Source organism: Ambystoma mexicanum, chromosome 1p, assembly GCF_040938575.1.
Source record: "Ambystoma mexicanum isolate Mex_15411 chromosome 1p, UKY_AmexF1_1, whole genome shotgun sequence".
Classification (NCBI taxonomy): Eukaryota; Metazoa; Chordata; class Amphibia; order Caudata; family Ambystomatidae; genus Ambystoma; species Ambystoma mexicanum.
In genome coordinates, this window is record NC_090921.1 from 1,044,849,902 (window position 1) to 1,044,877,568 (window position 27,667).

Here is a 27,667-nt window from a genome sequence, read left to right on the forward strand (position 1 = left end):
CATTTCGTCTCTATTTGCCGCCACACTGTCGGTGGATCCAAGATGGCGGACGCATCTGAACAATCTTACGCACAGCACGCCTCACTCCAGCCAATCGGCCGACACGTCGCGTGCCTGCGGTCATGACGCGAGCCCATTAGCCAATCGTTATCTTGTCCACGGAGCGAACCGGGAAGTGTGACCGCGGAGCAGACATAGGTATCACTAATTTTTTTTAGACATTGTTTTTGGTCGTTTTAAAGAAAACTACTGGACGAATTGGCACCAAATTTACAAAAGCACGCTTTCGGGACCAAGCTCCAGCTCCTGCCGCAAATTTGGTGAAAATCCGTCCAGCGGTTTGGGCTGTAGGCGTGCGCAAAGTTTTTCCCCCATTCAGTCTATGGGGGGAAAAAAGATGTTTTGGGACCCCCCTATAAATTTTCCCCCCTGGCCCAAACATAACCAAACTTTGCAAAGAAAAGAGGAAATTCAGAGTGGACCATATACTTTTTTTGCAAAGTTTGGTGAGGATTCGTCCAGGGGAGGACTGGCCGCGAGGCCCTCCTCACCTACAGCCTTCTCCCCAGGTGAGGACCATGACTCGGTGGCCGTCCCCTCATGCCACCCGGGCCCAGGTGGAGGAGGGGTCACCCGCCGACGACATTGCCCACACGTATCCGTTCCCTGCATATACCAAAATTCAGTTAGGCCTAGAAGCCATCTTGTTTAGCAAACATGGCGTGAGTTCAGCACACTGTAACGAGGCCCCCACCTTTGGAGGGCCTTTCATGCATCTCCGCCGCCGCAGTAGCCCTGGTAGATCCGCTGCGAGCGCGTTCCCATGAGAAAGTCGGGTATGAGCTAACCCGAGATGCTAACACTAACATTTTATCGTTCACAATGTAATATTGCACCCCGCATGACCTGGTCCGCGAGGCCGGGGTGACGGGAAAAAAGCTGAAGCATCACTATCTGAAGAAAGTAGAAAATAATTCAAGTATTGGTATTAACGAACTACCTCTGTTTAAACAGATCCTGTAAACTGTGAATAAACCATAAAGATGTAACGTTACATGATACCACCCCAGGTCTGGACTAGTGCTGCTATAACCACAGAGAAAGATGTCGACCAAATGTATAGCCCTTATCTGTATAAGTGTTCTTACAATTTTATGTAGAAACCTGAACTCATATATGTTTTCTTAATCACCTAAAGCAGCGAGCATCAATTTCTGTAGGTCATAACCTAGAACTACCTCGTGTAACGTCTAATGTACATAAAATAATCACACCATGTAGTAAATATAATGTTAGGTAATGAAAAGGTACTCGGACCGACTGTATTAAAGAAATGTGTAACGAAATTGAAATATATATGTGTGTTTAAATAACATCAAAATAAGGCGGAACATTATAAAAGTTCTGCATTCAAAAGTTAGCAACGCACGAGGAAAAAACCTTTGTGAATATATGCAAGGCCATTCTCCCTCCCACCCTACCAAGCCTGCCAGATAAAGAAGCTAAGGCCTGTGCCGCGCTCCCTCACCTCCCCCAACCAAGCTGGAGCCGCTTCAGAGAGTCAGAGGCCCCGGTACCGCACCCAAGGCCACAGCCCGCCACCTGTGTTATTTACAGCACGGTAATAAACCCACGTTTGAATCCACTGATCTACCAGCACCCTCTCGTAAATTCCACAACCCCCCCCCCTAGACCACCCCAAGAATCATGACCCCGTGCAAAGACGACCCCCATCACTGGGACAAGACACAGAGACCCATTTATATAATAACTTCTAACGCGGCAGACAGACATGTATCATTCGGCTCAGGCCCCAGAGCCCAGCCCCTCGACCTAAAATACCGGTCAATAGGACACAGGTAAATCTCACCCCAACCGACAACCACCGGACCTCTCACGAGGTGCATTCCTCATGTGTTGCGTTTATTTTATAAGACAAACTGCTGAGCGATTTATTGATGAACTTAGATGTCGTTTCTTGAATAACTGCAGTGTGCATGGCCTAGGGCAAACGAGTCAGGAAAGGTATTCATCTGTGTCACAGGCTGCCCCAGCATACCAACACCGCTCGGATGACCTCAAGCTGGCCTGCCAGGCCCAACCCAACCCACGAGGCTGACCAGTGACGTCCTCACGCCAAGACCAACCACGCTGCAGCAACACCTATAGTTAGTCGACGCCACCCAATCCCAATTAACTTGTGCCCCCTATAGTGTGTAGGTTCTGATGACGTTTTTTGTATTAGAAATACGCCTGTCTTTGCTATTGTCAGACAGAGCGCTCTCGGAGGTTGCAGAGTTCTTTGCATGCCCTATTCTTTGGATAAACTCCCACTTACGCTCACTCGCACTCTGTCTTGGTCTTATTCCCACTACGGGAGAGTCCCTTATTGTCTCTCATTGCGGGGAGGATCGTGCTGAAATTGGGGGCGCTTCCTTTCAGTGGTGACCCCGATAGCGTGATATCTCCAAATTATTTTTCCTAACTCCTTTTTAACGACCCCCTTGTGGCACGAGAATCTCCGGTCGAGAAGGGATACGCACGGTGAGCCGGCTCCGGGAGGCTGCCCGCCAACGGCGACCGGCACAATAAGAAGTGCGCACTCAATGATAAAGGGTACGGGATCCCGATTGGAAAAAAATCCCCTTTGAGTGCCGCTCGCCGGAGCCAGGGGCTGACCGTTGAGTTACCGGTGACACTGCATGGACGGACCCAGTTTCGGAGACTATCGGTTCAAGACGGGCACGTGAGTACTGAGTGCGAGCGATCGTAAAGGGGAAGGGAGGGGAAATTATAACAGGAGAACGGGGACAGGTAGAGGAGAAGAATAACGGGGGTCTACTAAAGACGGGTCTTGAAATTTTCTTTATCTTTTCTTTGCATATGGCCATTAGGAGTAAGAAATAAGTGAAGTGGTAGAAGTGACGGAAACCTAGCTCCGAAAGGGGGTGGAAGGCGGCGCCGCATAGTGCTATCTAAACTAGTACTGGGAATATATGAAGAAGTAAGAAATAAGTTATTGGTGTCTGGCAAAGGGAGACACCGGGAATATTTTTTAGTGATTGCTACTCTCTCTATTTCTTTTTTCCATTCCACGGGGCAGGGGGAGAAAGCGAAAAGGGTATAAGGTAAATATACTTGTAGAAGAACTACAAAATAGGGAGCACATTTGTAAGAGTGGGGATTAAGTAGTGGCACGTACAGACGTGAACATAGTAACCTTAGCAGAAAAACAGGGACAGCAGGCCAGGGAGGAAAGGGAGGGAAAAAAAAAAAAAAAAAAGAAGACGAGGTGTGAGTGGAAAAGCATTGTGAAGGGTGCGCGCACCGTGTGAGTGTTGGAGACGACCGGTTGACCGCGAGGTGGCGCCAGAGAGTGTTGACCATAACTAGTACTTGATCAGTTGCAAGTGAAATCACATGAGAGTGTATGGGAATGGGAAGGAGATGAGCTATGGTGAGTGAGAAAGGATTTGCGCAGTGAATAAAATTGGGTGATAATATTTGAGACGTCCGCTCTTGTCTGTGCCATAAAGGTATACATACACATATCTACACCTAACTAAAAGTAAAGAAGGTGGATACGGCTGTGTTAGTGATTTAGAGGATGGGGGCCGAAACTCCCTTGTCACATATTTGTAAGAGCTTACCGGGATACGCTGAACGAATAAATAAATATCACGATCAATGGGTAACAGAATTGAAAGGGGAGGGTCTGCCCCAGATTTGGCCCGAGGGAGGGTCTTTTGACAAAAGCGTTCTTGATATGGTACGAGCATGCATCAGCCTCAAGTATAAGGGGAAACAATGGCAAAATAGGAAGGAGATATTAGACCTCTGGAGATTGTTTGAGGAAGTACCCCCACCCAAAGCTCCGGCACCAAATATTGATCTACCTTCCACCACAGATAATCCACTGATGATTCCAAGAGAGGAAAAGGAACAGCTAAGTACAGAACAACCTGCGGAGGTGATTAGTTTGTACCCGATATTACCTAAACCAGCCCCCGCAGCAGGATATAGCGACCCTACTTATGTGCCCCCCCCCACAACTGGTACACCACAAAGACCAACAGCCCCCCCGCCATACGAAAGCACCAGAGAGCGCGCCCAGGGAAGCACACAGAGGGTGGATATAGAGAAGCTAACGAGTGACTTAGAGTCGAGGCTTACTGTGGCAAGGGATGAACTCTCAAGAATAAAAGACATATGTGAGCGCACAGCGTGCGCCCCTACACAATCAGGACGCACGTCTAGAGCGTCGAGCGAAAGTAGACAAATTGAGGAAGGATGGAAAAAGGGGGAAATACTGTTCAGAATTGAGGAAGAGCCGACACGAATAATAGAGGTAGGAGCAGTAGAAGGGAGCATTGGTGATGTATCACGAGAGAGAGGGATCAGAGAGGACTTGTTATGTGATGTCAGAGGAGGGTTGGATGAGAGTGATAGGTTAAGTATGGCAGTAGGAGGGGAAAGCGAGGAGGTGGACGGTGCATGTTCGCTAGGGACTATAGACGACGAATGGATGGGACGACTAAGAAATAGGGTGGGGAAGATGGCGTCATTGGAGTCAGCAGCGACTAAGGAAAGGGAGGGTGCAACCGCAAAAGGGAAGTTACAACTTCCATTGATACACAGAGGGGGGGGGGAGACCAAACTATATACCATGGGCTCAGATGGATAAGGCTAATTTAATGAAATTATTGCCCCAGCTGTCAGGAGGGGCGAGCAAGTGGATATATGCATTTGAGAAACATACTGCCGGCATACCGTTGGCAGTAGGCGATGTGAAAAGCCTACTAGTAACCGCAGTAGGAGATCAAGCGGACAGAGTATGGGCTAAGGCTGGTTTCCCGGCCGTGACGTTGGACTGTGATCGCCATGATGGGGCTTCCTTTAATACAGTACGAGCAAGGGTGTGGGACGCACTGCGGGAGACATTCCCAGATACCCCTGATTTACAGTCAGTAATGCAATGTACAATGAATGACGGGGAGGATGCTATGGATTACATTCTCCGGGTGCAGGAGATGTGGAGAGCGGAAACGGGCACGCCCTGGCACCAATCCACATCTCTATTTTATTTTATCATTAAGAGAGGGCTCCCAAAAGAGGTGCAGAAGGCACTCGATAAAATAGCGGGCGTTGAGGAAAAGGGGTGGCCAGAGATCCAAAGTATAATAGTGCACCATTGCAAAAGGATCAAAGAGAGAGAGAGGGAAGTAGCACAGAAAAGGTTGGCAGACGAGGCAAAGTTGGTACAATCAAAGCTAGTGAAGGTTGCAGCAGCGGTAGCAGGGCTCCCACTCATGAGGGAGGGAGACGAAGGAGAGGAGGGGCAAATAGCAATACAAGGAAGAATAGCAGCAAATTGGGCAGGACAAGGACAACGACAGTGGACTGAGCAGGAGCAGAACGGAGGTCCAACGTGGCAAGAGTGGGCCCCAAGAGGGGGAAGAGGTGGGTACAGGGGCCGAAGAGGAGGACAAGGGTATGGAGGAATGGGAGGAAATGGGTGGCAGGGTCCCAGAGGTCCACAGGGGAGCTGCTGGAATTGTGGGAGATGGGGGCACTACTCAAGAGAGTGCAGGAGCAGACAAAACAACGGGTTCCAGGAGACAGAACAGTACGGTCACCCCCACCCAGGAAGCCCCTACGGCCTCCCCATGGGACAATACCAACAACCAGAAAATGTAGGACAAAGAAGTAACGCACAACTACACGGACATCAGTACAGAACACAAAACCACCCACAGAATAATGACAATATGCAATACACGCCAGGTAACACTTTCGCCACAGTAGCTAACGGAGCGCCTGCTCCCGCACCTTACAGCGGGGTGTCAGTAGTTTCGGGGAACATTTTTGATCAAGGGGGGGCAATGAGACACCCCGCATAGGACAGCCCACAGAGAGCACTTGCGTGTCCAGTACTATCTACGACCCACAATGCATCAGAGGAACCATTGATAGGAGCGCAGATAGGAGACAAGCAGTTCATATTCATGGTGGATTCGGGAGCGGAGAAATCATGCATTAGAGAGGGCCGGTTCCCGTTATCTAATAGAACGTTAGAGACGCAGGGGTTCTCTGGGGCTGTAATTGAAGTTCCTTACACAGAGGCATTGGATGTGACAGTGGGGGGTAAAACAGTGAAAGCACCCTTACTGTACTATGAACACTCTCCCATTAATTTGCTGGGGAGAGATCTCTTAAGCAAACTAAACATGACAATATCATTCACAGGGAGCGGTATCGTATGTTCGACGCCAGGCATATGCCCCCTCCGCATATTAGCAGTAATACACGGCCACTCAATCATGCAAGAGATGCGAGGGTTACCAAGAAACAAGGAGATGTTTGTTGAGGGCATGAGAACATTGGCTCTCATAGTACCAGAACTAAAAAGGATGGATTGGAGGATTCCAGCCGAATTCCTCTTCCGCCCCATAGCAAGCCCCGACACTGCTCCCGGGTCAGTGCTATCGTTGGATGTACACGCAGTACACGTGTCAGCAAACAGAATATGTGTGATTGGCGTTGACATGGAAGGATGTGAGTGGCGGACAGTACTGTGTACAAATGCAAATATCCCACTGAGGGAGCTCTCGGACGAGGAGCTATTTTCTGACACTGAGACAGATGGCGAAATAGTGATGGAACTAGCAATGCCGTGCGACATTGTAGTTACAGCCAGAAAAACTCAAGTTGAATTAATGGCAGTAGTAGGAGCACCACATGCATTTTTTGATGACGACATGAGGTTAGTACCCACTAACATATGGACAAATGGCCCCCATGATGTGGGGTTATTACATGGGGTTCAGCCTGTGGTAATAAAACTGAAACCGGGAGCAATTCTACCCCGGGTAAAACAATATCCATTGTCACGCGAAGCAGAAGAAGGGATCAGAGAGACACTAGATGCACTGCTAGCACAAGGAATAATAGTGCCCTCAAACTCCCCATGCAACACATGCATTTACCCGATTAAAAAGGCGAAGGGAGGTTCATGGAGGATGATACAAGATTTACGCCCACTCAATGATGTGATTCAGAAGGAGTTCCCTTTAGTCCCGAACCCGGCGACAATACTGTGCAACATTCCGAAAACGGCATCCCACTTCACAGTTATTGACTTAAAAAATGCATTTTTCTCGATTCCCTTAGCAGAAGAGAGCAGGTACTTAACAGCGTTTACACTAGGGGGGAGGAGGCTCGAACACTGCAGACTACCACAAGGATATTGCGAGAGCCCAAGCATCTTCAACAGGGTACTACATGAAGATCTGGGGAATTTGTCTGTAGAAAGCACAGTGATTCAGTACGTTGATGATTTATTGATTTGTGCACAAACTGAGGAAGAGTGTAGAAAGGACTCAATAACACTCCTGACATTATTGGCCAATAAAGGGTACAAGGTGGACAAGGGGAAGTTACAATACTGTCTGACAGAGGTCCTATACTTGGGACAGCTGATATCAAAGGATGGCAAGCGGATCATACCAGACAGGGCACAGGCGATTAGAGCAGTTGGGGAGCCCAAAACAGTAAAAGAGATGCAGAAATTTCTGGGTATGTGCAACTATTGCCGAGCATGGATATTGGATTATGCAGCATACACAAGGCCCTTGTTACAGGCACTAAAAGAGGCACAGCAGGAAAACAAACACATAGAATGGACAGAAGAGATGAACACAGCATTTAACTCACTAAAAGAGCTGATATCAAGCGCTCCAGTACTGGCAAATCCAGATTATGGGCGCGAATTCTTCTTATTTTCACACTGCAAAGGAACACTGATGACAGCAGTACTGACACAAAAGACATCGTTAGGGCACAAACCACTGGCTTACTATAGTGGCACCCTAGACGCAGTAATGCAAGGTCATTTCGCGTGCGAGCAATCCCTAGCTGCAGCCGCGTTCGCGATTGAGAAAAGTGCCACGATAGTGATGGGCTGTCCTGTGACACTGTTTGTGGAACACTCACTCTTTGCAATATTAGAGCGATCAAAGAGCACATTGACGACACAACGCGCCACAGCATATGAAATAATACTGTCCAGCGCAAACATCCACATAGTAAGATGTAAAACAGTGAACCCGGCCACATTCATCACAGAGGCGTGCACCGTAGAGGACATGCAAAACCACAACTGCGCTACATACACAGGTGACGAAGGTCAGGATCAAGTGATTTTTGAGAATGCCCTGAACGAGGGAGAGGTGTATTTCGTGGACGGGTCAGCATCAATAGACATGGAGACAGGAGAGAAACATGTGGGTATGGCAGTTGTACGATTAGAGGAAGATGAATACGAGACACTAGTGCAACACCGCCTCCCATCACACTATTCAGCCCAAGCGGCAGAACTAATAGCACTAATAGAAGCATTGCATGCCGCCAAGGGGTGCGCAGTGACGATATATACCGACTCAGCATACATGACAACAACAGTACACGGCGGGTTGGCACGGTGGGGGCGGAGAGGGTTTCGACGAGCAGATGGAACACCGGTTCAGCATGCAGAATTATTGAAAGAACTGATTGAGGCCCTGCAAGACCCCACGGCAGTGGCCATCGTAAAATGCCAAGCCCACACCACAAATACAGATTTTATATCTTTGGGGAACGCGGCAGCAGACGCCGCTGCCAAAGAAGCTTCGTATTTACAGAAAGGTGAAGTAGGAGAATACATGTTGCACCACACAGCAAGCCAAGAGGTCCCCACAGGATACAACATGATGCCCACACAGGAAATAATAGAACTGCAAGAGGGAGCTAGTGCAGAAGAAAAATTGCTGTGGACTAAGAGGGGATGCAGCAAATCGCCGACTGATTTATTGTGGCGACAAAAAAGTTCAGGAAAAGTGGTAATGCCAGTTACATTGTTAGAAATAGCATTTCAACAACTACACTTTCCCGCACATAACGCAAAGCAACACATAATGGCGGACATACAAGAAGATTGGTTTGCACCTTGCCTCCATGAACACATCACAAGGCTGGCTTTAGAATGCACGACATGTCAGATTTACAACTCAGGTATGACATTGCGCACACTAAGAGGAACGATACCAAAACCAAATGGCCCATTCAGAGAGCTCCACATTGATTATGTAGATATGGGAGAAAGATGTAACGGGGCTCGCTACATGATTGTGGTTGTATGTCCATTTTCGAGGTGGGTGGAGGCAGGCCCCTGTGCGCGCCCTGATGCGAAGGGCGCCGCGAAGTTCCTAGTGCGGGAAGTATTCCCGCGCTGGGGGATTTGCGAAGTTATTCGCTCAGACAACGGCACGCATTTTGTTAATGAACTATTCAAGGAAGTGACTACGCTATTGGGAATAAAGCACAAATTATGTTCGATTTATCATCCTCAAAGTAATGGCGTAGTGGAAAAGATGAACGGTCTGTTAAAAAGCAGATTGTCAAAACTGTGTTTTTCCCTTAAAAAGACCTGGATGTACTGCCTGCCTTTGGCCCTGTTTGAGTTACGAAATCAGCCAAGTAAAGACCACCATTTGTCCCCGCATGAGATCGTCACGGGAAGGAGAATGCACACAGCGCATTCGCCTCTCCGTGAACGTTCTGATGCACACAGAAGTGCAGCGATATTGGGAGAGGAGTTCACAGAGTATCTGAAAAAACTGACACGGGCAGCGCGCGTAATTGCGAAGCAACTAGCCCCCCCCTCTACAAGAGAGGAGGGGAACACAACAGAAACAGAGACACTGCCTGAAAAACCATTACAACTAATGCCTGGTGACCTTATATATGTCAGAAGTTTTGTGCGAAGGTGGAATGCGCCACGTTTCCATGGCCCTTATGAGGTAGTGTTTTGCACACCCACAGCAGTAAAGGTGAAGGGCCTACGATACTGGGTACATTTGACAGACGTACGCAGAGCCTATAGCGCCGTGGAAGGTGAGGTACAGGACGAGGCACAGGCAACTGCGGACAATGAAGTTGTGCAGAATGAATGATGGGAATTTTGTGTGCATTAAGTGATGAACATTGAACGCGACTGGCGCACGACAAGTGTACTGAAATAAATATGTATATATATATATATAATTTTTTACAACTTTTGAAGGTTTTTGTGGTTTTTTTTTTGGTTTTGGAGAAGTTTTTTTTTTCTCTCGACTTTCCTCTTTATATATGAAATAATGTACGGATAGTAATGATTGTAAAGTTACCTTGTCTGTGGACACACCCCCTCCCTCACCCACTCCCATACTTTGTCGAAAAAATGTCACAACGTTATAAATGTTTACATGCTTGTACTTAATGCACTTTTATGTTTCAAACAGGATTTACTATGGCATCGAATGGGCAGCCTGCAACTAATAGATTTGTTAGATTTAGAGAAATGTTAGTAGATAGATTGACATATTCATACGAATGTGGTTTATCAATGTGTGTCATTGTGTTCTTCATCTCAATATTTTGCCTGGTGACATATTGGGTCATAGCGTTCATCTCTACCGAGATGAACGAGGGGGGAGGGGGGAGTAACACCACCCTTGCCCCTGGCACGAATTCAACTACAAGTATGAATATTAGAGAAGGTGATTTTTTGGTCTGGGATGGATCACACTTTGTATGGGGTTACTATACTGTACCACCCACTGCTGCCCTGTCACAATCAAAAAATAAAGATATGGAAAATGACACAATGTCCCTACCTGAAATATATAACAGCCCCACTACCCTTCCCGCCCCGATACAAAACAGCGATTTGTTGTTTATTGAGGAAAATGGAAAAGTAATTACGATGACAGAACACAAGTTCCTATATGAGGAATTGGAAAAGGGGGGTGGGAATGAGAAAGGGGGGCCTATTCTTTCACCTATCGAAACTAAAAGGTATAGGAGGAGGGAGAGAAGTAGGCGAAGAAGAGAGACAAGCAGGAGGGGGTATGATGAGTATTATGGGTTAGGATTAGACAAGATGGAAGACCCACGACACCCCCACCAAGCAAATAAATGGTATGCAGATATGAGTACAACAGCTAGACAGACAACCAATGAAAGCTGCTATGTCTGTTCGCTCATCCCCCATGCATCAGGTACACCCAAAGTGTTGTTGCCAAGAGAATTGCCCATTGTGGATGCCCAATGTCTCCTTCATCTCACACTGTGTAGAATAAAGAACACCTTCCAAGCACACGATGTCTCTTTCAAAATGATACAGGACAACAAAACGTGCTATTCAAAAGCGTCTGGAGTGGTCTGTCTTAAAGAACCTTTCTTTGCAATACAAGGGACGCTGTTTTCCGAAAACAAATGGAAAGATGAAGAAGTACTGTGCAAAGCGGAAGCACTGAGAGGTGTCCAACCAGACAAGCTGCGGTGGATGGAAAAAACGTGCTTACCAATATGGAAAGAACACATCTCTAAACTAACATGGGTAACAGCGATGGAGAAACCCTTCAAGCTACAAAGTGAAATACAAAACGAACTATGTTTCAAGGGAGAAGGAAAAGTGGCAATGGGAACGAATAAAAACTGTAACAAAACTCTCACCATCCCAGACATGAAAAAAGGAACAGCAAAACTAATGGACACATACTGGGTATGCGGGAATCAGGCTTACTTGCACCTTCCCCAGGCATGGAGTGGCAGCTGCTCAATGGCCACTTTGCATTCGGCCCTAATGGTGATTCCAGAAAGTCACGTCGACGAAAATAAAAGGACGCAAGGAAACGTGAACAAGGATGCGACGTCTCCCACTGCAGAAGCGCACCTCTATGTCCTGTCCTCCGGAGGGAAAGAAGAGGAGCTATCACGGAACAAGCGAGCATCAAACTACATATCACAAGCATCATCCGATTTATTGGCACAGATCCCAGACAGGTATCGCCTGTTCAGCTCCGTGGAAACATTTTTTGCCTCACTAGTTTCAAGTGTCCAAGCAAGAGCAAATGCAAAATGGCTCCAGATCACACGGTGGGAACTGATTCAGCTGGCCAATGACACTGAAGAAGGGTTCAACATAATAAAGGTGGAACTACGAGCTCTGCGACTAATGACCATGCAGAACAGGTATGTTCTGGACCTGCTAACAGCGATCGATGGAGGTGTTTGCCGAAAAATAGGAAGTGCGTGCTGCACGTTCGTACCTTCTGAAGACGCAGAAAATGGGTCCCTGTCCCACGTCATTGAAGCAGTACATAACCTGGGAGAGAAGATGAAGCTGGAAGGTGGGGCTAAAGATAGCTCATGGTTCGACAATATCTTCTCCTGGGTTCCCTCATGGCTTGGAATGGCGATGAAGTTCTTGATACCAGTTGTGGTGGTCCTCCTCGTGGTGTTCTGCCTGTGCCAGGTGGGCCTCCGATGTTGTGCTAACGCAGTCCCTAACGGTGCAATGATGATGGTGACAATGGGCAACTCTGGTGGTACAATTAAGGCGACACAAGAAGTACATGTACAGACAGGAACAGATAACACTCCCAGATACCAGTTAGTGCCTATGTGCCGTGATAAGTACATAGTAGATAAACTATGGCACACCACTATCAAAGAACCCCGAGACGTGGAACTGGAATGGTATGAGGAGGTCTGGGTAGACTTGGAAGAAACTGGTGACTGTATATATTTAACATGTACACCAGATGAGTATGCTAGAAGAGGTGAGAGCTTGAGGGGGGTATGCAGAGCCTGGATGCCTAGAAAAGGAACACCTGCATGGGATGACGCAGTGATAGAGGAGCAAGAATGTAGAAGATTAGAAGAGCTAAAGAATTCGTTACTTTAGTAACGAAAGGGGGGAAATGTAGGGGAGGACTGGCCGCGAGGCCCTCCTCACCTACAGCCTTCTCCCCAGGTGAGGACCATGACTCGGTGGCCGTCCCCTCATGCCACCCGGGCCCAGGTGGAGGAGGGGTCACCCGCCGACGACATTGCCCACACGTATCCGTTCCCTGCATATACCAAAATTCAGTTAGGCCTAGAAGCCATCTTGTTTAGCAAACATGGCGTGAGTTCAGCACACTGTAACGAGGCCCCCACCTTTGGAGGGCCTTTCATGCATCTCCGCCGCCGCAGTAGCCCTGGTAGATCCGCTGCGAGCGCGTTCCCATGAGAAAGTCGGGTATGAGCTAACCCGAGATGCTAACACTGTAACATTTTATCGTTCACAATGTAATATTGCACCCCGCATGACCTGGTCCGCGAGGCCGGGGTGACGGGAAAAAAGCTGAAGCATCACTATCTGAAGAAAGTAGAAAATAATTCAAGTATTGGTATTAACGAACTACCTCTGTTTAAACAGATCCTGTAAACTGTGAATAAACCATAAAGATGTAACGTTACATGATACCACCCCAGGTCTGGACTAGTGCTGCTATAACCACAGAGAAAGATGTCGACCAAATGTATAGCCCTTATCTGTATAAGTGTTCTTACAATTTTATGTAGAAACCTGAACTCATATATGTTTTCTTAATCACCTAAAGCAGCGAGCATCAATTTCTGTAGGTCATAACCTAGAACTACCTCGTGTAACGTCTAATGTACATAAAATAATCACACCATGTAGTAAATATAATGTTAGGTAATGAAAAGGTACTCGGACCGACTGTATTAAAGAAATGTGTAACGAAATTGAAATATATATGTGTGTTTAAATAACATCAAAATAAGGCGGAACATTATAAAAGTTCTGCATTCAAAAGTTAGCAACGCACGAGGAAAAAACCTTTGTGAATATATGCAAGGCCATTCTCCCTCCCACCCTACCAAGCCTGCCAGATAAAGAAGCTAAGGCCTGTGCCGCGCTCCCTCACCTCCCCCAACCAAGCTGGAGCCGCTTCAGAGAGTCAGAGGCCCCGGTACCGCACCCAAGGCCACAGCCCGCCACCTGTGTTATTTACAGCACGGTAATAAACCCACGTTTGAATCCACTGATCTACCAGCACCCTCTCGTAAATTCCACAACCCCCCCCCCTAGACCACCCCAAGAATCATGACCCCGTGCAAAGACGACCCCCATCACTGGGACAAGACACAGAGACCCATTTATATAATAACTTCTAACGCGGCAGACAGACATGTATCATTCGGCTCAGGCCCCAGAGCCCAGCCCCTCGACCTAAAATACCGGTCAATAGGACACAGGTAAATCTCACCCCAACCGACAACCACCGGACCTCTCACGAGGTGCATTCCTCATGTGTTGCGTTTATTTTATAAGACAAACTGCTGAGCGATTTATTGATGAACTTAGATGTCGTTTCTTGAATAACTGCAGTGTGCATGGCCTAGGGCAAACGAGTCAGGAAAGGTATTCATCTGTGTCACAGGCTGCCCCAGCATACCAACACCGCTCGGATGACCTCAAGCTGGCCTGCCAGGCCCAACCCAACCCAACCCACGAGGCTGACCAGTGACGTCCTCACGCCAAGACCAACCACGCTGCAGCAACACCTATAGTTAGTCGACGCCACCCAATCCCAATTAACTTGTGCCCCCTATAGTGTGTAGGTTCTGATGACGTTTTTTGTATTAGAAATACGCCTGTCTTTGCTATTGTCAGACAGAGCGCTCTCGGAGGTTGCAGAGTTCTTTGCATGCCCTATTCTTTGGATAAACTCCCACTTACGCTCACTCGCACTCTGTCTTGGTCTTATTCCCACTACGGGAGAGTCCCTTATTGTCTCTCATTGCGGGGAGGATCGTGCTGAAATTGGGGGCGCTTCCTTTCAGGAGCAAAGTTATAAGCCGCCCAAAAAGTGCTCTTCCTATGGAAACAGCAACTTAACCATAACTACACAGCCACTACTGTGGCTGTGTTCTATATATATATATATATATGATACATTACTCACCGTAATCGTATTTCTGATGCTTGTATCTGCTTAGATTCACATGCTGTGCATAGGCAGACATCTAGTGGAAGCTACAGAGTATTACAGTTTGTTTTTCGAAACTCGAAAAGGGGTGTCGAACTAGGGCGTGCCAGTAATACTATGCCTAGTGTGACGTCCACTGTACCCATGATCCCCCACGCGTGTAGGACCCTCAGATTGTACTCACGCTACTCCTCATGCCAGAAAAAATACAGAGTATCCAAGCAGATAGATAGATAATTCTACAAGCATCCATGCGCCTTCTCTCAGAGGGGAGGAAGGGCGGGCGCATGTGAATCTAAGCAGATACAAGCATCAGAAATACAATTACGCTGAGTAATGTATCCCTTCTGAGGATTGTGGAATCTGCTTAGATCACATGCTGTGCATAGATTAGCAAGCAGTGTTTGAAGGAGGTGGGATGTGAGAAGGGTCATAAGCAAACAAATGTCTTAGAACCGCTTGTCCCACTTGACTATATGTCTTGGAATGAGTGTCAATGCAGTAGTGCTGAGTAAAAGTGTGAATAGAGCTCCATGTAGCTGCTTTGCAAATGGTGTCAAGGGGTACATTTGCAATGAAAGCCAGAGTGGCACCGGTGCCTCTTGTAGAGTGGACCCTTGGCATGAAAGGCAGAGTTTTATCTGAAAGGGAGTAACACAGCTGGATACATTTGACTATCCATTTCGAGATGGCACCTTTAGAGACGCAATCTCCTTCTCTGCCTGTAGTTACGGAGACAAACATTTTATCTGTCTTTCTTAGCAGTCTGGTCTTGTCTACGTAGTAGAGGACCGCTCTTCGCACATCTCGTGTGTGTAATTTTACCTCAGCAGAGCTTTTGGGTTCTTGGAAGAAGGCCGGTATCTCAATGGACTGGTTAACATGGAATTCTGAAATGAACTTAAGTGAGAACCTAGGGCGAGTTCGCAGGAACAAGTTTATCCTTATGAACAGAAAAGAAAGGATCCTCCACTGACAGAGCCTGAATTTCACTGACTCTTCTTATGGATGTAATGGCTACTAAGAAGGCAGTCTTATAAGTCAGGTGTTTGAGACTAGCTTTATGCATGGGTTCAATGGGGGGGTCCCCATAAATTTACGAAGCACCACATTAAGGTCCCACCCTGGAGGTGGATTAGAAATTGGAGGGTGGAGTCTCTTCACCCCTTCCATAAAGGCTTTGACAACTGGCACTTTCCACCATGACACTTTGTTATGGGAGGTGGTGTAGGCTGACAGCACTGCCAGGTGTACCATGAGTGAATTAAATACCAACCCTGCATCCAGTAAGTGGAGCATGTAGGTGACAATATTGGAAGGAGTGCAATCAACTGGGTTGATTTGTTTATTCTGGCACCAAATAACAAATATTTTCCACTTATCAAAGTAACAGTGTCTTGTGTTCAGTTTCCTTGATTCTTTTAAGATATCCATGCATCTCTGTGGCAAATTGAGATGTCCAAACTCTATGACTTCAGGAGCCATACTGCCAAGTTCATTGCGTTGGGTTGAGGATGCACGGTTTGTCCTCCGTGCTGGGAGAGTAGGTTGTACCAGCACAGGAGTCTGAAGGGTTTGCACACCGCCAGTTTGCACAGGTGCGGGAACCAGGGTTGTCTCGCCCATATGGGAGCAACTAGGATGAGCGTCATCGATTCCCTGTGTATCTTGTTGACCACTTTCCTCATCAGAGGGGTTGGTGGAAAAGCATAGGCAAACATCCCTGACCAATTCATCCATAGAGCGTTCCTCTTGGAGCCTGGCTGGGGGAACCTGGATGCGAATCCAGGGCATTGTCTGTTTACGCTTGTGGCCAATAGGTTTATAGTGGGGAAACCCCAATGTGAGAAGAGGTCTTCTACGACTTCTTCGTGAAGACACTATTCAATGTTCTTCTGGGAGGGGGTCTCTGCTGAAAGCGTCCGCTAGTGAATTGAGATCCCCTGGAACATGTTGAAACGACAGGTAAATGTTCCATCTGAGTGCCCATATCAAAATTTTCTGGGCAAGCCTGGACAAATTTGGCGAACGAGTGCCCACCTGTTTGTTTTTGTACAACATTGCGGTAGTGCTGTCTGTTAGGATCTGCACTGACAGGTTCGATAGGTGGGGTTTGAACGCTCGAAGCACTCTGAAGACGCCAGAAGCTCTAGCAGGTTGATGTGATTCTTGCCCACTGTGTGGGACCAGAGGCCCTGAGCTGTGTGGTGAAGGAGTTGTGCTCACCACCCTGACAGGGACGCCTCTGTCGTGACTACGGCCTGTATTTCTGGATCGTAAAAGGGTTTCCCCTTTGAAAGATTCTCTCTTGTCCACCAGCGAAGACTCTGTACTAGTGTTGGCGAAAAGACCACTAGATCGTCCCACTGACCACTTGCCTGAGACCACTGTTTCGCCAACCATTCCTTCATGGGTCGCATGCGCAGGCGTGCATGGGAAACCAGGTAAATGCATGACGCCATCATGCCTAGCAAACACATCGCTTTGCGAACCCTTATCTGGTGACCCCGCTGATATTGAGGAATTTGCAGTAATAGAGTCCGAATTCTTTCCTCTGATGGAAAGGCCATCCCCTCTTGAGTGTCTAGGACAGCTCCTAGGAACTGTTTGGAGGTGCTTGGCACCAGGCTTGATTTTTTCTCGTTGATTAAGAAGCCCAATTGGAAGAGGAGGTTGATAGTTCTTTGAATGTTGGATCTGCAAATTACGGGGGTTTCCCCTGTGATGAGCCAGTCGTCCAGGCAAGTGTACACTGGGATTGCCTCCCTGCGTAGGTGCGCCGCCACTACCGCCAGTACCTTGGTGAATACCCTTGGGGCTGAGGCTATACCGAAGGGCAGCACCTTGAACTGGTAGTGCTGACTGTCCACTTTGAAGCGCAAGAATCTTCTGTGCGCTGGGAACATGGAAATATGAAAATAGGCATCTTTCATGTCCAATGTTGCAAGGTTATCTCCTCTTTTTAGTAGGGGGATTACCTCTTGGAGTGTAGTCATGCAAAATGTTTGAGGCTTGGCATACTTGTTTGCAAGATGTAAATCTAATACTGTGCGCATTGTTAGATCTTTTTTTGGCACAAGGAAGTAAGTTGAATAAATACCCTTGTTTACCTGGTTGCCCGGGACGAGTTCTACCGTGTCCTTTGCAAGAAGAATGACGATCACCTCGAGGAGGATTCTTTGGTGCTCCAAGGAGTGCATTTTCTGTCTTGGACGATGGTTTCGGGGGCGTTCCAACAGTTCGATACAGTATCCCACGGACACTGTGGACGGCACCCATCTGTCCGAGGTGATCCCTTCCCATGCTTGGGTGAAGGTGGAAATGCGCCCCCCCCTACTGGGGATGCATGGTAAGGGACCCGGAGCGGAATGTCACTGTTTGTTGGGGGGTGTAGCGCCTCTACCTGGGCTGCCTCTCCCCCTACCACGGCCCCTCTTTTGACCTCTGGTGAAACCCTGTGAAGCCTGTTGGTTGCCTCCCGACAATGCTCCTTGCCCTTGAAAGTAATTAGACCTTCTCTGGGAATTTTGGCCGTGAAAGCGAGGAAAATTATTATTCCCTCGTTGGTTTGTGGGTTTACTAGTTAATTGTCCAACGGACTTTAGGGTATCATATTCGTCCTTGGCTGTTTTGAGTGCCTCCTCCACCGCTTTCCCAAACAAGACATTTGGTTCCACCGGCATGTCGATGAGTGTGGTGTCCGGTCATTTGGTCGGAAATAAATGGTCGAATGACCATTTGATTGATGTAAAATGGTCGTAAAAAAAAAAGGTCGAATTTATTTATTTATTTTTAGTTTGGTTGCTTAAAAAATATTTTTTAATAAAGAAAAAGGGGGGTTAGGGGAGGGAACCCCCCATAAATAAATAATAATAAAAAAAATTCGACCTTTTTTTTTCCGACCATTTTACATCGATCAAATGGTCATTCGACCATTTATTTTCGACCAAATGACTGGTAACCGATGAGTGTGGCTTGGGTCTCAGGTTTAAACCCTGACTGCCTCAGCCAAGCGTGTCTCTTGATGACTGTGCCACCATGGCTTGGGCCATTAATCAAAGCAATGAGGGCAGCTACCTGTTCCCATTGGTGACAGTTGTAACTTGCCAGCAGAGTGGTGGTATTAGCAATTCTTGCCTGCTAAGCGGAAGTGGAAGGCACTTTCCTTCCTAGCCCATATATCTTTTTGCTCTCCTTGTCTGGGGGAGCTTCAGAGGATGCTAGAGATGTCCCTGTCCTTTTCCTGGTGGTTGTAACCACCAATGAGTCTGGTTTAAACTGACCCCTTATATAAAGTGGGTCGGAGGGAGCGGCCCTAAATAATTTCTCTATTCTTGGGTTAACTGCCCAGGTCAGAATTGGTATGCCTTGGGCAATGGATTTTTCATTCCCCATAATTTGCTCTGCAAAGTCCCTCTCTTCTTGAGCGCCTTGAGTGTCTATCTGAAAGTGGTCTGCAGCTCTAGCTAAGACCTCGTTCAGTAATGGTTGATTGTCCACAGGTGAGTCATTCACCGGTGGGTCCTTGGGAATAGGGGAGTCGAGACTATAGGCCTCTGCCTAGTCTTCCTGCTCCTCATCGTCTCCATAATATTCCACCCCTGCCTGGTTGTCCAGTGTTTGTATGTCTGGATCTTCAACATCCTGATGATAAGGTTCAATAGTGAGTGGGTCTGAAATCAGGCCCTGAACTGGAGTCTCAGTACAGGGTTTTTTACTAGGAGGTTGAGGGTCTTTGGATTCGGAAGGAGTAGAGGTAGCAGGGGTATTCTGATAGTTTAGGCAGTAATCAGGATTTTTCTCGTAAAAATTTGCCATAAAAGATATCCTCCTCATCACTCTGTCGATGTCTTCAGAGCTCCATTCTTTGGAACTGGGAATGACCACTTACTGCTGTGGTGGTTCTTCTATTCCCATATCATGGGGAGTGGGAGGGACAACTTTAGGCCTAGTGACAGGGTTAGCGGTCTTTGGACTTTCCCTGAATCTTTCGGCACCTGGCGTCGAGATTCGGAGGCGAGTACAAGATGTTGTGTAGTTTTAGAGGAGGGACGTCGAGACCCGGAAGCAGACGTAGAACGTACTGCCGGAGTCGACTTTGAATATACTGTTTGGGGGTAGAGGTCGGATTCGTCTTCTGACGACATACCTCTGTGACCTTAGGTAGCGTGGCACTCTTAGCAATCAAAGATGGTTGCTGCGTGTCATGGGGCGACCGTGATCTGGAGATCCCAGAGGACAACAATTCTGTGGACCGCTCTCTTTGTGCCTTTTTCTGCCGATCACTCGACACACGTGTCGAGTCTCGGGTGGGGTTAGTGTGCTTAGATGAAGGTGTGTGGGTAGCGCTCTTGCCGCCGGGTGTAGTCCCCATAACTGCCCCGCCGGACAGTCCTCTGAGGTCGGGGGCTTAAGCTTGGGTGTCTAACGTCACCCCATTGCCCTCGCCGCCCGATACAGCAGCGTTGCTGCCATCACTGAAGGAACCCACAGCGTCCATGGCCTCAAACTGCCTGGCGTAATGGGCCCAACGTTTGGTGGAGCGGTCCTTAAGTGTTTTAGCTTTAAAGAGCTTACACGCTCTGCAATTTGCTTCGGGGTGGTCCCTAGGCAGGCACAGATTACAGGTGTTATGCTCATCTACCCAAGGAAACTTACGGTTGCACTTGGGGCAGAATTTAAATGGAGTACTCTCCATATGTTAATATATGGCAGCGGGCGAGTGTATGTAGGAAAATAAACTAGTGTGAGTATGTCCACCCCCCACTCTCCCTACTTGCCAGAGGCCTTCTGAGGCCCAAAGTCCATCGTGCAGTCTCGACTGCTGTTCGTTCTCCAGTACCGGCACAGATCTTCGGAATCTCGATGTGGGATTTGAGGTTAAGTTATGATAAATGGCTGAAAGCCAGGGATCTCCGCAACTATGCTTCCGACAAGTATGGCGGAAAAAAAACAATCTGAGGGTCCTACACGCGTGAGGGATCATGGGTACAGTGGACATCACACTAGGGATAGTATTACTGGCACGCCCTAGTTCAACGCCCCTTTTTGAGTTTCAAAAAACAAACTAATACTCTGCAGCTTCCACTAGATGACGGCCTATGCACAGCATGCGATCTAAGCAGATTCCACAAGCCTCAGAAATATATATATATATATATATATATATATATATATATATATATATATATATATATATATATCAAAGAAGTCACATTCCAAGATGCACAAATCTGATACTTTTCAAGAAAAAAAAAACCCTTCTAATTCTTATATTATTTCAGCTAAGCAGTTTATGTCTATTCATTTTGTACAGCACATACCACAAATTAAATTGCCCCTTAGTGTTGAGACATCAGTGAAAGCTTTGCAGCTAATAATTATAGAAATCCTTCTTTGTCAGTGTAACCAATGGCAGAGTGGAGGAGTAAGTAGTCATCTGGTAACATCTGGCAAAGTGGCAAAGCTGTATATAATCAGGCCAACTGGGGCCACCATGTTTACAGACCACTGGACAGGCCATGCAGTCATCCAATTCTCCTTATCCCACTTCATAACAGCCCAGAAGGGTCAGGATTAATGGCCCAAGCCATGGTGGCACATCACTTCTTCAAAAGCGTACCAGTAGAGGCAGTGGATAAAACACTATCTCCAACTTCTCCACCTCTGCAAACGTCACGCCAGTGTTAGAAAACATCTAGACCTTATGTTATAAACAGTAGACCCTGATATCCGAAGCAAAGGCTACTTATTACACCCCCCACTATTACGGCCGTCTTCAACAAGAGCAAAACTGCTTTTTGCAGCACTCACAGCCACACACCAGAACCAGAGATATCAGAATTCTGGGAAAAGGGTGAGGTTATTAATATGTTCTTCATCAACTAAATCAATACCATCAGGCTTCATATCGAGAGCTCAAAAATCTCTGACCCCATTCAGTATATCCCCCACAGGCCATTCAACCCTTAACCGACTTTTCTTCCCTCTTGCCTGAGGACTCTCATACATGCTTTCATCCTTCAAAAGGACCTTTAACATTGATGACATCCTCCTGGTTACCATCCTAAAAAAAGCATGCAAGCCCTGTCCGTACTGCTCTTAGAATCCTCAATGTCTCTCTCATCAAGGGTAACTTACCAGAAGTCTTAAAAATAGGGTTTATAAGCCCACTCCTGAAACAATTCACCCTCGACATGGAAAACCAGGCAAACTACTGCGTTAGTTAATAAACAACAACTTCTGTCTGCTACGAGATTACCAATCAGGGTTTCACACAAATTGCAGTACTGAAATAGCCACCATGCACGTGGTTTGTGACTCCCTTACGATTACAACTAAAGGAGACTCATGACCATTATACACTACTTGCCCTCCTTGAAACCAGTATGGGCTTCTCTGTCACCGTCCACAAATGGCTCCCATCCTGCCTGTAAGGAAGAGACCAAGATGTCCACATTGGCTCCATCAGGCCTGAATGCTACCTTGTCACCTGTGAAGTCCCTCAGGGTTCCGTACTCTTCCCGTGATATATGGAACCGTTGGGCTCACTCCTAGACGAATAACATTGTGATACCTCAGTAGGCAGATGATAGGCAATTGTACCTAAAGGTCTAGGGCCCACTAGATATCGTTTGCCTTCGCTCATGCCTCGTACCATACAAACGTGGATGACAAGTGCCTATTTAAAGTGTAACCCCAGCAAGAATTAATGTATACTCAAGGGCCACCCAACCAAGCAGGAACCCCCTCAAAAGGTGGCTGGAAGAAATACCCTTTGACGATTCAACCCTCACCTCCCCTGCTGTGCAAAATCCATATGCTATATTGTGGCGAGCAATCTATGCTTCAACACGACACTGCGAAAAAGGCTCAAACGGCCTGGTACCAGGTCTTTTTACTCTGCATGATCAAACCCTTGCTCAGGCTGCATGTTTCCCAAATGGTTATGCAGGATTTAGTGATCTGGCATGTAGATGGGGTAACGCCCTCCTCACAGGGTTCCAGACTGCTCACATGGTCCCCATAAAATTGGCCCACTATACTGCGGCTCGCCTCATCACCGGCTCTAGAAAATTGGACGACATCACCCAGACTTTGCACAAATCACACGGGTTCCCCAGAACAGCTAGTATCTGTTCCAAAACTGTGTGCAAAATTACACTGGCTCCCCATTCCCCCTAGTATCTGATCCAAAACCGTGTCTCTCATCTACAAGGCAACAACCTCCAGTATGCCAGACTACCTGACAGCCAAACTCAAAACAATGGGTGGCACTGTCACCTCGAGTAAGACCACCAGACTGAAAACTAGACTGGCTCACAAGGTAAAAAACAAGGAAAAAGTCCTCCTTCTTATACTATGTTCCGGTTCTGTGGAACTCCATCCCTGTGGAAATCCAGAATTCTCCAAATCTCCTTCAGTTTAGAAAAGAACTGGAGACTTTGGCACTTCCAACACTTGGTGTAAACTAGATTTCGGCTGTCTTGTGCACACCCCCATTCATATTTTGCACTGTAATAATTATTACTAAGGTGCACTTGATGACTTGTTAAATTCTCACCACTAATGGTTTGCCCAATGACCTGTACGGCACACTGTTGCTTCAGAGGTAGCTTTGTGCTATGAAAATATATAATAACAATGATAGCAGTACAGGACAGTCTTGGCAGCCTACTTACATTACATGGAAGGTGAGGCAGGACAGGTTTGTTTTTAGATAAGCTGTGCAATGCATCAGAATGGGGTAATTGCAGATGTACATTAGGCAAAAAGAGATCTTCACATGTTTCCGGAATCCTAGGCATTTACTCCTAACTTTAGCCCATTTAAGCTGAGAGGCAAAGGATATGTCAGCCATATCCTACCTTATTCGGTAAATTTTAGGTAGCTCAGGCACTTTAGGAAACCTATCAATACAGAAGTCAGTGGGCCAGAAATTGTCATAAGACTGTCTTCTGCAGATAAGGTCTAATTTGTAGTGTTGTTTCGCCATTTAACCTATGCAAAGGGCTATATTCACAGGGAAAAGAAAATCATGGACACTAGGTAGCCACCCTAGTAATGCACACTGATTTTATCTGATGTGTAGGGCCTGCATGCCCAATGTCCTTTAAAGCACTCTGATAGACTTTACTATGCACTGACTGTGCTAAAGAACATTCTTTAATACAATGGAAATACATGAAAGCATTTGAGAACATTTCTGAAACTCCTGTATTTCACTTTAGGGTAACACGCTGAAAAATACGATTTTTGACCTTGTGTATAACCTTCTACTCGGGTTTTGCCTTCATGCTAATCTACAGGGGAATTTTTTTTTTACAATAAAACTCCTGTTTCACCTTTAGCAATGAGCATTCAGACTTTTTTTTTTTCAGAAACATTTTTTAAGTTTCCAATCAACAACAACATTTTCATAAAAAGTACACAACGTCTCATACTAAGCAGTAATAATCAAAATTACAGTACATTGTAAATATAATATTTTGCGCATTCTAGCATTATAACTATATCCAATGAATTCAAGGAACATACAACAAATACACATATACAAGTACAAAAGACAACACAAACAGGAAGAGGAAAAAAGGGAAAAAGAGAAAGAAGAAAGAGAAAAAAGAAAAGAAAAAAAGGGGGGACCCTCCCTCACCAACATTTTCATAAAAGGCACAGTCATATCTGTTATATTTACAATTCCATCACCACCTCAATCATAAAGAGCCAGAAAAGGACCCCGTAACATCATGTAATCCTCTTCTTTATCTCTATTTTTCAAAGAAATCTTAACATACTGTGATAAAACCTGCAAATCCGACAACCACTCTTCAATACTAGGCTTTTTCCTCGTTTTCCAAATCCTGAGGATAAGCTTAATAGCTACCATAATAACCCTATCAATCCAGCAAGAATGTTTTCTAGTGCGCACACACCTTTCTTTATGTGAGAGTAAAATTATGTTAACAGCGGATCTTTGCAAGTGTATACCAAAGATCAAATCAATCCTATCAATAACCTCTCTCCAAAACAATTGTACTCTCGGGCATTCCCACAGTAAATGTTAAAGAGTACCTCTATTATTGGTTCAACACCAACATAATTCACTTGATCGTAACCCCAATTTAAACATCTTAACTGGTGTCCAATACAGCCTTCCAATGACTTTCTGTCGAATCAAAATTCAGACTTTTTAACAAGCACAATGTTAAGTTACCTACCCTCTTACTGAGACAAGTTTTCTGTAGTCCTTTCTGGGGCCAGTGTCTTTTTGTGCCCCTTCAAAAGCGCAACTTGACCTCGAGTGAGCCAAATGCTAACTTTCACATTTGCTTGAGCCTCATAAAAGGCAAACTGAGAAAGCATATTGATTTACAGGCATTCCACATAAGAAAGCTGTAATCCTCTTTATGTCTTAAGCAGAAAAAACACTCTATTTGACCCTTTATTTCATGTTTTATAGTGGGGCCCTACTAAAGGAACAAAAGAGCCCATCAACCTCCAAAGATTAGTTGGCTTTGCAAAATATTTTTTCCGCTCACTGGTGCGTGATCGTGATAAGATTAGTACCCAGCGAGGGACAATCAGACTGTTACAATCAACCTGATTGGCCCTTGTCGGGTCGTTACAAGCCCCACAAAAACGTATCTGCTGTGGTTCCATGTGCATCGCTGATGGTTCCTAAACTACGACTGGCCGCCATGGAAAGGGAGAAGGGAGTAAGCATAGTACTTTCGCTTAGTTCCATGGCAGCCATTTTCATTGTTTCCTCTTTTTTTTTAAATGTCATGGCCACCGTGGAAAGGGAGAAAGGACTATGTTTTGTCCCTTCTCCCTGGCGGCCTTTTTATTTTGTTTCTTGAGTTACAAAACACTTTCCACGCCATTTCACAACCCGAGAAAAAATACGATTAGTACCCATACTATTTGCACTTGTAGCTCTTCTCTCGCCCCGGGGGCATTGCCCGATCGGTAAAGCCACCCCTCCTAGGGTTCTATTGCTTTACTAGCTGACCTTTTAGTTCTCTAAAATAGTGGGGCAGTTTCTCGGGTAATAATAATAGTAATAATAATAATATCTATTTCTTATATAGCACTAGACACCCATAGGTCCCAGAGCGCTGAAATAACAGATGCCATTAGTACCAGGGTGCTACTCAATTTATCAACCTTGCCATAACTTATGAGATGCACAAAAGAGAACAATTTTCCAGTTCCAGAGGTTGACTTCTCAACAATCAAGCCTCGCTCCACCATCTTTATGTATGAAGGGCACACACGCAGCTGGCATGACATGTAAACTGGATCTTTCAATGTCAGAAGCCACCACTAGATGGTAAACCGCATCAAGCTGCACCTCTCCTTTCAGAAGCACCATGATTCTGAGGGAGCGAATAGAAGAATTATTTCTGAACTGAATTCAAAGCATAGATTGAGATAATTGTATTTGCCACATTCCCGTGTCACACCCTACCCCTCATAAATCTGCCTTGTTTGCAGCTATTCCTTCTCATAAAAAGGAATCTGTTTCCTCCCCAAATAACCACCCCACATCTCTCTTTGGCGGAAGATTGGGGCTTTTGGGGAAAACGTTGTGCTGCAAGGTTTTAACATGCTCGTTTCCCACAGACTTGCTACATCAACTTCAGGTTATCCCATAAATTACAGCTGCCTGCACTTTTTGGGCAGAGGAGGCCATTAGGGTTCGAGAGTCAACATAATAATCACTTTACATGTGAGTGATGCTTTTTTCCTAATTGGTTTTTAGCTATTTAGGTAATACGTATCAATGTGTTAACAGTGTGGCGCTGATTTCCCCCACAACCAGTTCCATCCTGCCTAACCATATATAGCCTGCCTTTCCGGTGCCCACCCAAAACACCACAGGGATCTCATTAAGCCTTTAAGGTGGCATAGACGAACCACTGAATATAAGTGTTTCCTGATTACTACGATACATCTATGATACTAGGACTTCCCGCACCTGCACTTTTGTCCCTAACCCAACTCAATCCAGCCAGGCCCAGTTTTACTCAGACCCCATTCCAGATTTCATGTAATAGCTGCTTTGTCGTTAGATACACCCAAAACTCAGAAGCACAGCATAGCAGTATTTTAATGTACAATTCAAGCTACTGAACGAACTAACACACCTTTTTGATTCTGAAAATCTAACCAAAAAATGTAATTTTACACAATGTTTCAAACCATCGAAAAAAATAGATTTTATTTCAACGGCTGCTATCCCAAACCAGTTCACATCTTCAATCTTGTGTGAAACATGCACTTTTTTTCCCAATATGAAGAACTTACACAGAAACTTCTGGTTGGCCAGCAGGGAGCCAGATCCATTCCAGTATCGATCCACTAGGTCGAGTAACTGACGCAGAATAACAGCTACTGGCGAAGGGGTTCCTAACTCCGACTGTCTCCGTTCTAGTGTGGACTCTTCATCACCGGACCATGCTTTGACGGACTAGAAATAAAATGACAACTTACTTTAGAAATCAGTGTTCACCCTTCATCCCATGATAGCAATTTTAAGTCCCTGCCCTTAACAATATAGGAAAAGCGAAAGACAGTGCTTTCCCCCTTTTCTGAGGGTAAACATTGAAAATCCTGGGCATATCATGATTTCTGAGTACATATTCAGTGTAATTTCCAATAAATATATGTGGACAGGTTTGCGCTTACCCACAAGTTTTATAAGATAGCGTTCAAGAGCTATTTTAAAACTAGTCGGAGAAGAAAAAAAAGATGAAAGGGGTGATCGAGGGGGGTGGGTTCCAATCGGAGCAATGTCAGTAGGG

The 27,667-nt window shown here is 46.1% G+C and overlaps 1 protein-coding gene across 6 annotated transcripts in view; it reads right to left on the reverse strand.

Annotated features, from left to right (window-relative positions):
- LRRC36 (leucine rich repeat containing 36) overlaps window positions 1-27,667 on the reverse strand; it is a 1,132,044-nt gene that overhangs the window by 366,785 nt on the left and 737,592 nt on the right. For all 6 annotated transcript variants that reach the window (XM_069604413.1, XM_069604376.1, XM_069604369.1 and 3 more), the window contains one exon: window positions 27,171-27,333. In XM_069604413.1, coding sequence (XP_069460514.1) covers window positions 27,171-27,333 — 163 coding nt within the window. The remainder of the gene's footprint in view (window positions 1-27,170; window positions 27,334-27,667) is intronic.